The sequence below is a fragment of the Micromys minutus genome (genome assembly GCF_963924665.1).
Source record: "Micromys minutus genome assembly, chromosome: 4".
Classification (NCBI taxonomy): domain Eukaryota; kingdom Metazoa; phylum Chordata; class Mammalia; order Rodentia; family Muridae; genus Micromys; species Micromys minutus.
The window spans coordinates 58,729,543-58,744,127 of NC_137973.1; the positions used below are offsets into that span (position 1 = coordinate 58,729,543).

The following is a 14,585-nucleotide window of genomic DNA, read 5'->3' on the forward strand; positions in this document are numbered from 1 at the left end:
GATTTTTGCCTGTCAGGTTCTGTGAACAATATTCTAATGTGTATCAGAACTCTTGGAAAGAAATTACTCTATTAGTGAGATTAATGAATAAATTGTCATAACAATCAGGGCTTTGTTTTCAAGATTGTACATTTTTTGGTGATATTTTCTGGGATACATTTTCAACTTAAATAAATTTTGGCAATATATAACCTGGAGTAAAGTTATGTTTTTAACACGTAAAATATTTGTTTATGATGTGGCTAGGTCAATCACTATAAATGTATACCCTCCATCCCAAAAACGTATTTTGGAATTAGAACCATGAGGAATTCCCTTCCGAGAAATACCAATCTCTGATATTTTAACAATGCCATGGAAAGTAGACTGGTATGGTGTGAATGAATGATCCAAGCAGAACACTGTCCTAGGCCAGCTCTCTTCCTCTATGTGACTGTTCTGCCCTGTTTTGGAAAGAAGCTGCTTGTCAGTCATGGAAAGAACACTCACTGTGCCAGTTACACAACTGAACTCATCATCTCTAGTTTTGCAAAAACCTTCTTTTCTTACTTCTGTGATAAAGGCATCATGGACCAAGAAAATAAAGTAGCACTGCAGTGACACACAACTAATAACGTGAAATCACTGTTAAATCTCATGTTGGTCTACATCACTCTATGCTCCCTCTAGCAACAAGCAGACTCTGTTCATAGAGATATTCAAAATAAATCAGATGCTGGGGTGGGGATAAGAGACATTAAAAGACCAGGAATACAAAACGAAAAAAAAAAAAAAAATGGGAAAATTCATGACACAAAGTCATTGAAAATTAATAAAAGCCCAGAGGCTACCCTTTTCAGGTTTAATGAGTTATGGTATTGTGTTAAGCAAGAAAGCCATGGACCTTGGAATGCCCACAAAGTCAGGCTTGGCGATAGCAGGTTCTCCCAAGACCTTTTTGAGGAGTGTAGTTAATTCCTCACTCCACCAAGGCATCTGGACCACACGCCGACAAGGAATATGAATCTGTTTATACTTAATGGATGGTTGAAATTAGGAGTCTGGCAAAGAGGGCAGCAGAGAGCTAGAGACATCAATCTTTTATTTTCTCTTGTTTCTCTTCACAAATTAGGCCAACAATGGAATCCCAGAGAGTTAGAAACTGTTTAGATCACATGTGGATTCTTTGGAAGGTTCATGCACTAAGGCATCTTATTCTGTATTCTCAATATCTAGTTGTTTTCCATATGGAAGTCTTCAGCAAACATTGTTTTAAAAAGATACAGACTACTGCAAGGATGTATATATATGATGGGCTGGTTATTTTCCTCTATATGTGGAAGCCTCAGGAAGATCACCTTCAACATAGAGCTTGGAACTCCTCAGTGACCATGGCCTGGAAGCTAGAAAACTTAGATTAAGTGATACATGAGGATAAAACTAGACGGAGAAAGGATGGGAAATACTGTATTCATGAAACCAACTAAAACCTCCCCATTGACAGCTTTAAAATCCAAATAGCAGATACTGAGAAATATGCACTCTTTAACAAAATAGAAACTATTCAGCATGAAAAAGGTTAGAATGAACTAAAATGTCAGCCATTGTAGTAGCAGGAAAAACCCCTTGCTCTTTTGTCATGGGGGAGAGCTTTTAATTAGCAGATGTTGTACATGGTAATTTCAATGAATTATTATAAAAAAGGTGGAATGAGAAAAAGAAGAATGAGTTAGGATATAACATTCCTAACACCTGCTTAGGCTGGATTATTTTTGTTAAAATTCCCTTCAAAGACCTTACTATTCTGCTCAGAAATTTATGCCGAGGTTGTCTAGTCTAGTATGCTTGTCTGCCATTCAGATCCAGAAACCAAGGACACAAGTACTACTGGGAACATCCTGGGACCCTCACAGAAAAACCTTCTCATAATTCCTGCTTATTCCCAGTTGCTTCTAAATAAGATGCCATATAGCTTCCAAACTTCAGTTAATGTTAGCAGTCCGATGTTTGTCCTACTCATCAAGCTTAAGATTCTTTGTAACAAAGCTAATTTGTTTCAATAGAGCCTGTGTATTGAATAAACAAATTATTTCAGATCTTCTAATCCTTAGTGTATGGCTTAATTACCATAATCAAAAGCATACCTGGAGGCTGTTTTTACTATTTAAAGCAGGAATTATGTATCATTTTACACATATGAAGATTCTGTGATACGGGTTATATCAGGAATTCTGTAAGACTATTAAAATATTTATTAATCTAGTACAAAGAATGTACAAGGGTACAAATTTTAGCCTATTGTTATTTTTAAAATTTTGTTTTAATTTCTTAAAATGTATGAAAAAATATAAAGATGATAATTCAAAGTTATACTCATATTTGTACTATCCCTCAACTAAGAATTTATTCCAGAGAGTGTCTTAAACCTTAAACCACCCTCTAATCCATTAACCCATGTTCTTCCCTAAGAAAGAAACACCATAATAAAGAAATAAGTAAACAGTTAATCATCATTTACCATTTGCGCTGCTTATGAATAGGGGAATATTTGAAACGTTCATAAACAGTTGTTCACTTCCATAGGTATTAAGATTTTTTGCTAGATAAAGTCTAGTCAGATATTTTGCCACATTAATAAAACAAAGTGACTAGTACAGCCTGGTATTGGAGTCCCTGTAGAATGAGTGTTGTGCTCCCTTCCTTGATTGCCCAGAGTTCCAAGGTTAAGGATGTAACCTGTGGTTAATGCTTTGCTCTGGGTCTATGATAATAAATGATATTAAATGGTCCAAGAGCCCTTGTCCTTTTGAATTTTACACACACACACGCACATATATGAAGCCCCTAGAGGGCTTCTCTCCTTCTCTGACAGTTAAACTGAATAGAGGTTGTCCCTAATTGATAAGGAAGTAACAATTAATGAAGCACAGCTAGTCTACAAAGGCCAAGTTCCAGAAAAACCTCAACAACAGCCTTTTCTGCATATATTAGCTTCTCAATCTTACATGTGTTTGGTCTATTTTCTTCTCACGTCTTAAATGGAAAGTTAGATCCACTAGTCAAATGCGCTGTATCTATGTACAATGACTCAAGTGTACTTCCTCCAATAAATTCCAATTATTATAGGGATAATCTCACCTGTAATCAGCCAGAAATACTGACATCAAGTACACCTTGAGTATTCTACCAAATTGTCCTGAACCACTGTCTCCTACCATTTACCTTTCAACCTAATTACATGGCTGGTATTGATTGTTCTGACTCAACACCTCACTGTCATTCAAACTCAAATTTCAGCATAAAATATTTACTACTTCTAGAAAGGTAATACATTGGGTTTTCTCTGCCCTTACCACATTGCAATACATGTATTTAATTGCCATTCTTTTTACTATAACTTACAGCATTCAATGGTAGAGATATGGTGCTTTTTGATGAAAAGAAGGGGACAGTGTAGCAACTGGCTGCCTGAGATACAAAGTTACTGGAATTATTGGGTCACTGCTCTCTCTAGGAGTGACAGAAACATGGGGAGAACATCAGTAGATAGTTTACATGCACGTAACAGAGCATACTATTGAAAGGAAAATTAAAACATTGAAGGTAAAGGTCAAATACAGACAGAAATATGGCTAAGGTTAGTTTTGTTTTTAAAGAGAACATGGATTTCTATGAAAGGATGATAGTAATAAATTATTAATAGCAGGTTAATATAAATTGTTAACATTTGTCTACTTTAAACACCAGGCACAAATACGTATTAATGAATCCCCTAATGTGTGAAGATTATTTATTTATGTTTCTCAAACAAAAATGGTATTGTATCAGATTCACTGGGCATGCTTTGTCCAGTCTGATTTCCTCATTAGCAATTCTCTGCATGATTAAATGCGAAGTGCACAGCTGTGTAAAGCCTCAACTGGTAGTAACCAGTAGTGCCTAATACTGCTGTCTTTAAAGAATAACAATATAGTCAAATACTGGTTGTACAAGCTTTAAGGTCCCATTCAGCTGAAGGACCTACGGTTATCAATGTAAGTACAGATTATGTATACAATATGTGAATAAAGCTAATGTAGTAGTTTTCAGGTCAGTTAAAAACTTATTGGGATAAATAGAATATAACTCCTGCTTAAGAACTTTGTTCAAATTGCAAATCACAGTATGAATTCCATTAGATCATAATTTTAATGTGTTTATTAAATCTATTTCTAAGCAAATCTGGTGTGATGAACTGTATCATTTATATTAAAATATCATTACTACTTTGAAAAGTAAGAGTAGGAGTTTGGGGTATTCAGCTGAAAGGGGGAAAAGGCCATATGTGTGCCAGTATAGAAATGAGTTCTTTTATCTTTACCTTTCTTCTTTATAATGGCTACCACATCTCAGCTGTGAAAAGTTGCATCGTTACAGTGGCAAGTGGTGACAAGTCACACACATCACATTCATTACTAAGAAATCTCATAGACAAGCTTTTTACTTAAAAGTAAACATAAATAACTACAAGAAAAAATATGCATCTGAAATTCACCAAAATGAAATTAAATTTTTAAAAAGATCAAAGCATTTCCCTATATTGTGAAATTTGGCTTATAAGGGAAAAATGTGAATATTTTGCAAAAATCTTATTTTAAAAAGCCTCTATCATACAAAGGTGAGATGTTTTTTAAGATAAGTTGAATTTCATATGTGCTTTCATATGTTTTAAAATTCTTTTTTAAGAAGATTAATCCTTATTTTTATTTATTTATATATCTCTGTGTCTCTGTGAGTATACAGAATATGTGTACAGGTGCCCTTGAGGACCAAAATTATTTATTTTTTGATTACCCCTTTGACTCATTGGTTAGTCAGCACTTTGCTTTGTATCTCTATGAGTGGATGGCAAGCATTCCCCTCTGTATTAATAGTTATTTAACAAATCAATGCCGTTTCTAAATATTGCATATGTAAATGTGTATGTAATTTAAAGCTTCACAAATATATAAATTATAAAATAGAGGTTTTCCATTCTCTTTTTCATTTCCAAGCTCTTTCATGAACTAAAACTACTGAAGGCACCCATGATATTGGCTTTGCCAACAATACACTACCAGAAATGAAAAATGTATGTAAAGTGTTCAAAATGTTCTTTTTTTTTACATCTTATTTAAAGTGGAAGAAATATTAGATATATAGACAAAGATATAGGAATTAGGGGGAAAAAAACAGGGGTTGAAGGAGGAGCAGGTAACTATGGGCTAAGGCTGGGGAGTTCTTACATATACGACATATGGAGATGTCATAAAAATGTGACTGCCTTGTACAAATCATAAACTAGCAAAAAAATAAAAGGACAAAACAATGGTTCAAGCCTCACTACTGACTCCCTTACAATGTGATGATGAATAAATCAAGCCTGAGTTAGACATCTCAACAGATAATGGCATCTGCTGCCTACCCTGATCATCAGAGCTTAATCATGGGGATACACACAATGGAATGAGAAAACAGCTCCTACAAGTTGATCTCTCACCTTCACACACATAACACAGCATGTGCATACATGCCAACATAAGAATACACACATACACCCTCACATAATTGTGCAATTAAACTAAATGAGATAAAATAATTCAGTCCACAATAGTAAACTGATTTTTATTATGCGTTATTCTTTCTGAAAAATTATGGTGTAAATGAAATCATTAAGTATTATAAAATGGACCTTTCTCTAGTTGTATGCAAAGCTATTCTATTGTAGAGGTACTTATTTAGCAGTTATTATATTCATTTAACTATAAAATCAGGTCAACATCAGTAAGCTTATTTTACTATATTATGGATCCAAAGAGTTAAATGAAAAAACTCAGAAGGAAATAAAGGGAAAATATTATCTATGAAAGATGGTTGGTTTCCCTCTTGCAATCAAACATAATAATTCTCCTTAAGTCCCCATGAAAACCAAGCCATATAAGACAGTACATTTAAGTCAATGGCCCCTCCCACAGAAAGGACATGCTTTTCTTTCTTACTAGCTTACTCTGGTCTCCACACTCACTGCTCATAGCCCTGTCCATAATGAATACTCTGTTAACCCAGTAACTAACTGACCACTGGCTGAATCAGAAGCTCAAAGAGAACAGTAAACAAAGAGTGAAATAAGGGGTTTTGGTCTTGACATTTAGATGCATATATACATATTTTGGTATTGGAAAGCAAAGAAAATCTGTATTTAGCAGAAACAATGCCCGTAATACAAAATCGATAAAGAATACACAGATTACATGGGTTAAGAAGCATGGATCTCAAGGAGTAACTTGTCTACCACCACCAATAGCTTTGGATCACCAGAGAACCTGAACAATAGTTTTGAACATCCCAGACTTAGTAAGTTGCCTATACTGGTACTGACATGAACATCAAAGGGTTCTGAGCGACCAACACTTAGGCATTAATGAGACTATAAAGAGAACAGAAGCACATGTGACACGGGTGAAAGAATCCGAAATGTAAATTTGGGCTGCGGAATGAGTCTGCACCCTTAATCTTAGTAAAAATATATTTACTCGTTCTAAAGTTTCTGGACTAGAATAATCAGTTTGAATATAATAGAGAATCTAGTTAGAATTCCTGTCTATAATAAAGGCATCACTAATCTGCATAAAATTTACCTCAACTCCCTCAGGACTAAGAGGCACAGAAAGGAAAATTGGGCATTTGTGGAGCCACCAAAGAGGAATCTTAAAAATCACAGATCATGCCTCAGAAGCTAAAGCATCTAGCCCCCTGAAGCACAATGCCATTCCATTACTCTCCCATACTTAAGTTATTCTAGAAAGCATTAGTTTCTGCTTATTATAAGGTTACTTCTCTATATCCTAAGAACAATGAATCTTATTTTTTTTTTCTACTTCATAAGAATGGGTTACTAAACTGAATAAAAATAAAGTCATAGAAATTTACAGTTTACCCTACAATTCCATGGCTATCCTAAGATTAATTCTGCTATTTGTCATGGGGAAAACAGAGAGTAATGAATGTTTCAGGAGTTACAGCTTAGTACAGCAAGAGTAAGAACATTAACTATCACCATCAAGTATGGCCATGGATGGTCGTCATCTACCAAAGTCTATTAGTGTGATACTGCTGTCTTTGCACCAATAAAGCTGAAGACATGGCAACAATGGCATTAAAACAATGGACCCTCACCTACTGAAAAACTCATGTTTTGCACTTTTCTGTCTGATACAAGAGTGTTGAACAGTATCTGGGAAGTTAATATAAAGTATTCCTCAAACATAGCCAAAAAGTACGTTAAGCCTTGGTGGCACAGATTTCTACAAGCCCACACTTGCTCTATTCTCTGTTAAAGTCTAAGCTGACTGTGAAGGATATGCATTAGTCTAAATTTTAGAAAGGAGATGAGCTGTGAAAAGGAATCTAAAGTTATTCTTCCCAGTTTCAGATCTATCCTTTCCTTCTTTCCTTTCTTTGGTGGATATGTGAATTCAACTTTCTGGGTATTGAAGTAACAAAAAACATTTTGAATTCTAAAATAATCAAATATGTGTTATTTCTGTGAGGTAGGATTGTAAATCTGGGCTTCCTTTTTATTGCATGGACTATGAATACAGTAGAAATTAGATAAGACTGGTTACTAAGTACATTTGTCACATTGACACACTTAAGAAAATTTAGGAAATACTTGTTTTGGGATTTTGTAACCAATTTAAAAAATCCCATTTTCTTGTGTTTCAAAATCTATTACAACATTCTACTATATTACTTAATATATAAAGTGAAAATAAAGTATTCTTTTTATTTAAGAATATGCACTAAGAAATAAATGCATCAAACTCATTGACAGTAGCAAGTTTAATTTAAATTTAGAAATGTTTGGCTTGGTATGATACGTAAAAAATAGAGCAAGCATATGGTGCCAACAGCAATTTTTTACTTTCACTGGTAGAAATATCAGTTAAAATATTTCCCTTAACACTGCCAATGTTTGATCAATATCCAATTGAACAATTCTCAAGTGTACAGTAATGGTTTAAAAATTGACCCTAAGAAAGAAAACTTAAGAGGTATGCTAAATCTTGTGATATCAATAGCAAACAGTGAAATCTGGTCATATAATTGGATCTCATATCATGTTAGTAAATACCTTTAGTTTATAATGCTTATAGGAGCAACAGATAGCTTATTTAATGTTACAAAACTGCTCAGAAAATATCAGTGAACTGAATGATAAGTTACTGATGGCTCCCACTATCTCCAAATTACTTTCTTATATTTCGATAATTACATTATCAAAAATTCTTCTGGCTTATTACTACAAAATAAATGTCAAAATGTTATGGTCAACTAAAACTACGGCAAAAACATGAATCTAACATTTTCTTCCCAACTCTCATTTTGTAGAAACAACTGAGAACAAATGGAATTTAACTGTAGTTTCATCAAACATTATGGTCCTTAACTTTCTGTTTTCTAAATATCTACATAGCAATATGAAGACATCTTATAAAACCTATGGAATCTATATTGGGAACCTAGTGACAGAGATTTTACATCTTAACTAAGTGACATTTTCAAAACCTGGCATTTTGATCAATGTGGTATATGATGGTTATAATCCCATATCTATCTTTAAAACAATCACTTAGGAACAGATGGTGATGTAGTATATTATTAAAACAGCCTCAATTCTAACAGCTACCTGCAATGTAATCAAGCCATTTATCAAGGGACACCAGGAGTAATATCACAGCCTAAATCCTTCATTCATTACCATAAGGAATCATAAAGATTCTCAGTCAATGAAAAACCACTGCTGTCTTTCATTCTGTTCATAACTAGGTAGTCTTTCAAACTACCAGGAGGCTAATCTAGTAAATCTGGTAGTCAAGTCTTTCTCCATAAGGTAGCTCTAATAAATGACTAGACAACAATAAGGCATCATGACCCTGTCTTTGACACCCCCTTCTTATCTCTTTCCTGTAGCCCTCTCCATGATTTTATTTCTATAACTTAAAAAAATTCCACAGAACTGGAAAGATGAAGAGGACAGTAGTATTCTTTAACTGAAGATAAAATAATGCTGAGGTATATTGAAAGAGCAGCATACCAGCTAAAGTCATCCTTCCAGACAGGAACTAAAGGTCTCTTTCATTACCAATGCTCTTTATGAGTGTATCCCAAATGAGCAGAAAAACATTTTAGTTCACCAGTTGGGTGTTACCAATCAAAATCATTAGTAAACCGATTTTTGTTTATTAAAATAAATTGGTCTAGAAGTTTTAGTTGCTTTGCAGGATATATAGATATAAATTTAGAACAAACAGTGGTTTTACTTTTTAACACTGAGCCATCAACTGAATAGTCTTATCTTTTGGCACTTACTTCTACAGGCTTCACCTAATATAAAATATCCATTGAGAGCTTGATACTGTTCACACACTCGGTACAAAATTGACACCCCATGTGAGGTATCCTCTCTCATGTTAAAGAAACACAAAATTTATCAAACCTGCAGGCTGAGTAGAAGAGTTAGATGCTGTTAGAATTCAGTATTGTAGAAGCTGAAGATTGACAGATATCAGCAGCCTGGCAGAGTTAAACAACTGCTTCCAGTGATAAAACATATAAAACTGTCATCAAGTTAATAATAGACAGACTCCCTAAGCATGTCTATAGCATCCAATAAAAATACTACAAGCTGTACTCACTCTGTATGTCATTATTTCATTTATATTTAATATTAAAGTGTCCATTTAAGTACAGCTTTGTTCAAAGACCTCTTCCTAGGTAAATGCAAACTATCTTTTAGAAAATTGCATCCATGTTTTCTACTGATTCATAATAACAGCAGATAACTTGGGTGAGAATGACTAAACCCAGATGTCTTCCCCTTAATCCACATTTTTACAGCTCTACTGTGGACAGTCAAGCATTGATAGTATAACAGAGGTGGTTTCTCTGGCCACATTTGTAACCTCTTGAATAACCTCTTGGATGTCCAGGTAAACAATTTCTTCATACTATAGCAATACAACATTTAATTATTAGAATTCTGAGTGTTTGTATCTATGATCAACATAGAATCTCTAAAACATGAGAGTGCAAATAGTTTCTACTGTTTCTTATACTAAGCACTCAAAACCACTGATACCAAATCAGACTGAAGAAACAACTATCTATATACAGTCATGTACACAATTACACGTGTAAATGAATAATGTGAGTTACAAAGGGTATGATCATTTTGACAAACTAATCAATAACACAGCAATCCACACTACAAGTGGTTTGCCAGACTCTGGCCTTCAATGGCCACTCATACTCTTTAAATCTATCTGACACACGAATTAATTATTCTGTCTATTCCTTGTATTTTAAAGACAGAAAAATTTACTGAATGGAACTGGTCCATACACAATAATTTCTACATACTCAAACATCATAAAAGTTTTAAGAAACATCTCGTAGAATTTTTTTTCTATTTCTTCCTCCCATGCTACAAAATTCAAATCTTAGTGTCAAATTATTTCCAGACACCTAGGAAATTAAATATGTTCTCAATCTAAAATACAAAGACAATCAAGAGCTAGATAGTTACTATTGAATAACATTTCTCACCAGCTGATTTCTGGACCCTCTTGTTTTAGTGTCATGAACATCTCTGGTAACCCTATGAACACCTGAGAAATTTATTAACTTTTATAACACTATTATATAGCTTATCACAGATATCAACTTCAGAAATCTCAGTAAGAAGATATATTCTATAGGCATATAAAATTTCAACATAGTAAGGGGAACCAAAAAGAGTAAGACAGACATCTGTCAAAATATTTATACTATAGATGATATACTGAAAGACTAACCCAGCATTTAGAATCTAAACCTTCCATACTACTAAACTTGTAACAGTATATAACATCCACCATATATATTCAACTGTATGTGTGACCAAACCAATAGACACAAGAAACTGCTGCTAAATAGAAGCACAGTTTCACTATAATCATTGTAGGAAACCCAAGAAAGAAAAAAGAAGTGATTAGCTCATAAAATAGGCCAGACCGTGTTAACAAGTTAAGTCTAAAAGCATTTTGACTAATACATTAGGTAAGGCTCAAATAATCCATTAAAATTGGTTTTTAAAAGAAACAAGATGGCCTAGAGATAGTGATTAAGAGTTCTTCCAATGGACCATAGTTTGATTCCCAACACCACTTCATCTGTAATTAATGCATATAGTACACAGACATATATATATATATATATATATATATATATATATATATATATATATATATGCAGCCAAAACATACACACAAAATAAGTAATTTTATTTTAAATTTAAAAAGAAACACTAGTAAGATATGGAGGAAAAGAGGGAACCAATGTAGTAACAATAACCTCAGATTAAAGAAAAATGCACATATTCTACATATTTTAATAAAGACAGAAAAAACACAAACAGCAGCATAAAATCATCTTGTATACCTATAGTTGGTTGTTCCAATTGATGTAACTCTAGAAATAGGCACAGAAACTGAAAGGGGGAAGAACAATCTGCAGATTTTTCTCTAATCAAGAGAATGAGGAGACAAAAAGAGAAAGGACTGGGACCAAAAGTGATGGACTGTCCTCACTGGGAAATGATGAAGGTGTAAAGAGCAAAGCAATGTCTGTGACATTATAAATGAGCATCCTAAGGTAAAGACAGATTTGCTCACTAAATCCTTGAGAAGCTGCTTCTAAGACCTGATTTTATCTTTAGGAAGAAGAGTTATATGTCACAAGGTGACTCTGGCAGGGGAATGTTTAAGGACTGACATCGGAGTCAAACAAATTCCTGAATGGCTGAGATAAGTGAAGGTTAACTCTCATCCTCTACAGCTGTTAGAGTGCAGCTGTGTCCTTGGCACTCCAGTGCCTTCATCAATTCAAGCTGCTAAGTCTCTGCTGTGTACACGTCTGTTTCCATGTCACATAGACTGTACCAATATTACCTCTTTTTTAATTGGGTGTTTTCTTTATTTACATTTCAAATGTTATCCCCTTTCTCAGTTTCCCCTCCAGAAACCCCCTATCTTATCTTATCTTACCTTCCCCTGCTTCTATGAGGGTGCATACCCACTCACCCACTCATCCATTCCCTCCCCTCCCTGGCATTCCTCTACACTGGAGCATTGAGCCTTCTCAGGATCAAGGGCCTCTCCTCCCATCCTGTGCTACTTATACTGCTGGAGCCATGGGTCCCTCCATGTGGTTGGTGGTTTAGTCCCTGGGAGCTCTGGGGGGCCTGGTCAGATGGTTCTATCAGGAAGTCTCACATCTCCATTCCAACCACCTGATTGCACTTAAGAAAATACTACTTAGGGAGCATTTTTATGTAACACCTGCAAGAGACGAGCTGGGTTTTCTTTTCACTGAGGTCCTGACAGACTTTTGGATTAAAGTACACAGAGGAAACTAACCATTTGTGCAGGTATTTATTTTTAGAGATGAGAGCAAAAAAAAAATTATATAAGCACTAAAACTTACAGGTTGTAGCAAGAACTGAGCTACCCTGAAGTTAGAAAAGGTTTTAATTACTATGTAAGTGACTTATGCTAGTTTAAGTAGCTAATTAAAACAAAGTAGGATAGAAAAGAACAATGAATTTGTTGATGGTTCAACTAGCAAAAATGGATGCAAGCTTAAGCAGATGGATGCTTTTAAAGTTCAGTCAATTCTGTCTTTGAAATTAAATTGTATTACAGCATATTATATTTGTATCAATTTAAATTAGTTGTTTTCCTACTTTGAAATTAATACTCATATCAACTATAGAATGGAAATGTTCTAGTCATAAATTCCCAATAGGTGCTTTTCAGAGAAAATATATTTTAGCTTGCTTTGACTTGTTTACCTTAAAAACTACAATAAAAACTTTTACTAACTGCCTTCCAGATGAAAGGTAAGAAAAATATTACAAATATGTTTTATTGCTCTCTTTAAAGCTGTACAAGGATCAGTAATTCTGAATGCCCAGAGAAATACCTTTATTCTTTCAATTTTTACTGAGTTTATTAAACACAGAGCTCAGCATACTATTTGTACAGAACAGAGTGTTTAATTAAAAGCAAAATAAGATATGCTTGTTAAAAACTACACAGCTAAGTATATTCAACTCATAGACTATAGTTATTACTTAAAAATCTAGTTCTCATTCAATGTGTTAATTCCACAGGACAGAGAGCCTCCTGATATTACAGATACACTCACCCAACACTAATCAATTCCAAGGAGTGAAGAATCCACAGATAAGAAGAGCTGATAAGCTATGGGCTCTTAATGTGATACTAACCAATACTTATTCTATCAGAATAAAAATTGACCCCTGTAGTTTAAAAAAAATTACCAAGGAGTTCAGCAAACCTTACTTCTGGCAGTGGGCTGGCCGGCTTTGTGAGGATTCCTCCAACATATACAACGTTAGGCAGGGTGGGTCTTGGAAACTCCAGTGCTACATCAGTACATAGCATCCATAGGCTGGACCCATGAACCAAATCATACATGGACTTTGCAGGCAACAGGTTGTACTTCTGCATTATCCTCTCATATTTCGGAAGAACCAGAAAGCTAACCCCTATTCTGGATATGAGGTAAACGCCAGTATTTTTCATCCTTTCCAGGAAGTTCATGCGGTCTGTGAGGAGTGAGTTAAACTCTGGGACATAAGCTAAAGGAGCAGGTGCTCCTACTTCAGCAGGATACCAAAGGCCAGTAGAAAATACAGCATACTTAACGCCTAAAAGATGAGCGATCACAAATCCACACATATCATTGGGGTCAACCAGTAGCAAGTCAAACTTTTCTTTTTTCAAACCTCGGATTAGGGCTTGGTTTCCAACCATCATGTCACAATTCTTAGTATAGTGATCCAGTATGTCGACCAGTTCAACTGCTGTCAATCTCCCAGAAAAAATATTCCGCATTTTAGACTGTAAGAAAGCATCTGAGGTGGTACTGTTGAAGATCCCTGGGTATCTCTGGAGGCTGTAGTGATTAGATGGGGCAATGTCTCTGCCTTCTGAGAGGAGGAACACAGTGTGATGGCCTCTCTCGTGCAAGGCTGATGCAAGCGTCTTGAAAATGTACAAATGGCTTTCAAACATAATTGGCGGCACAATGATGATTTTAGCAGCCCTTGCTATTCCAACAGCACTCCACAGGAGCATGAAATATGGAGTATAAGACTTCATAGCTGAAAGACAACCAGAAAATGACTTAAAACATTATAGAGGCTGGCCATTCAAAACAATTGCGAACATTTTATTTTCTAAAATATCTAAAGATCTAATTCTTTAAAAAATTAACCTAGTATGTGTTCCAGAGAAGCCTTCATTTAAATAAAACAACAATATTAATTTTTACAGAATTGGAAGAAATTGATATATAATACATATCACCAATCTGAAAGTACATAACTTCATCAGTAAAGAACTTTTTACCCAGACAATAACTTCTAGAAAGCCTAAATACACTTGATATTACTTCTTTGAATACTATCCATGAAATAGCACTAATAGATTCTTATTCTTAATAAATGTTATGTTAATTCC

The 14,585-nt window shown here is 34.6% G+C and overlaps 1 protein-coding gene across 1 annotated transcript in view; it reads right to left on the reverse strand.

Annotated features, from left to right (window-relative positions):
* The window catches only part of UGT8 (UDP glycosyltransferase 8), a gene marked incomplete at its 5' end in the record, with an annotated part of 37,939 nt that extends 23,714 nt beyond the window's left edge, over positions 1 to 14,225 (reverse strand). The window contains one exon of the mRNA XM_080916414.1: positions 13,404 to 14,225. Coding sequence (XP_080772540.1) covers positions 13,404 to 14,225 — 822 coding nt within the window. The remainder of the gene's footprint in view (positions 1 to 13,403) is intronic.
* Positions 14,226 to 14,585: the final 360 nt, after the last annotated feature.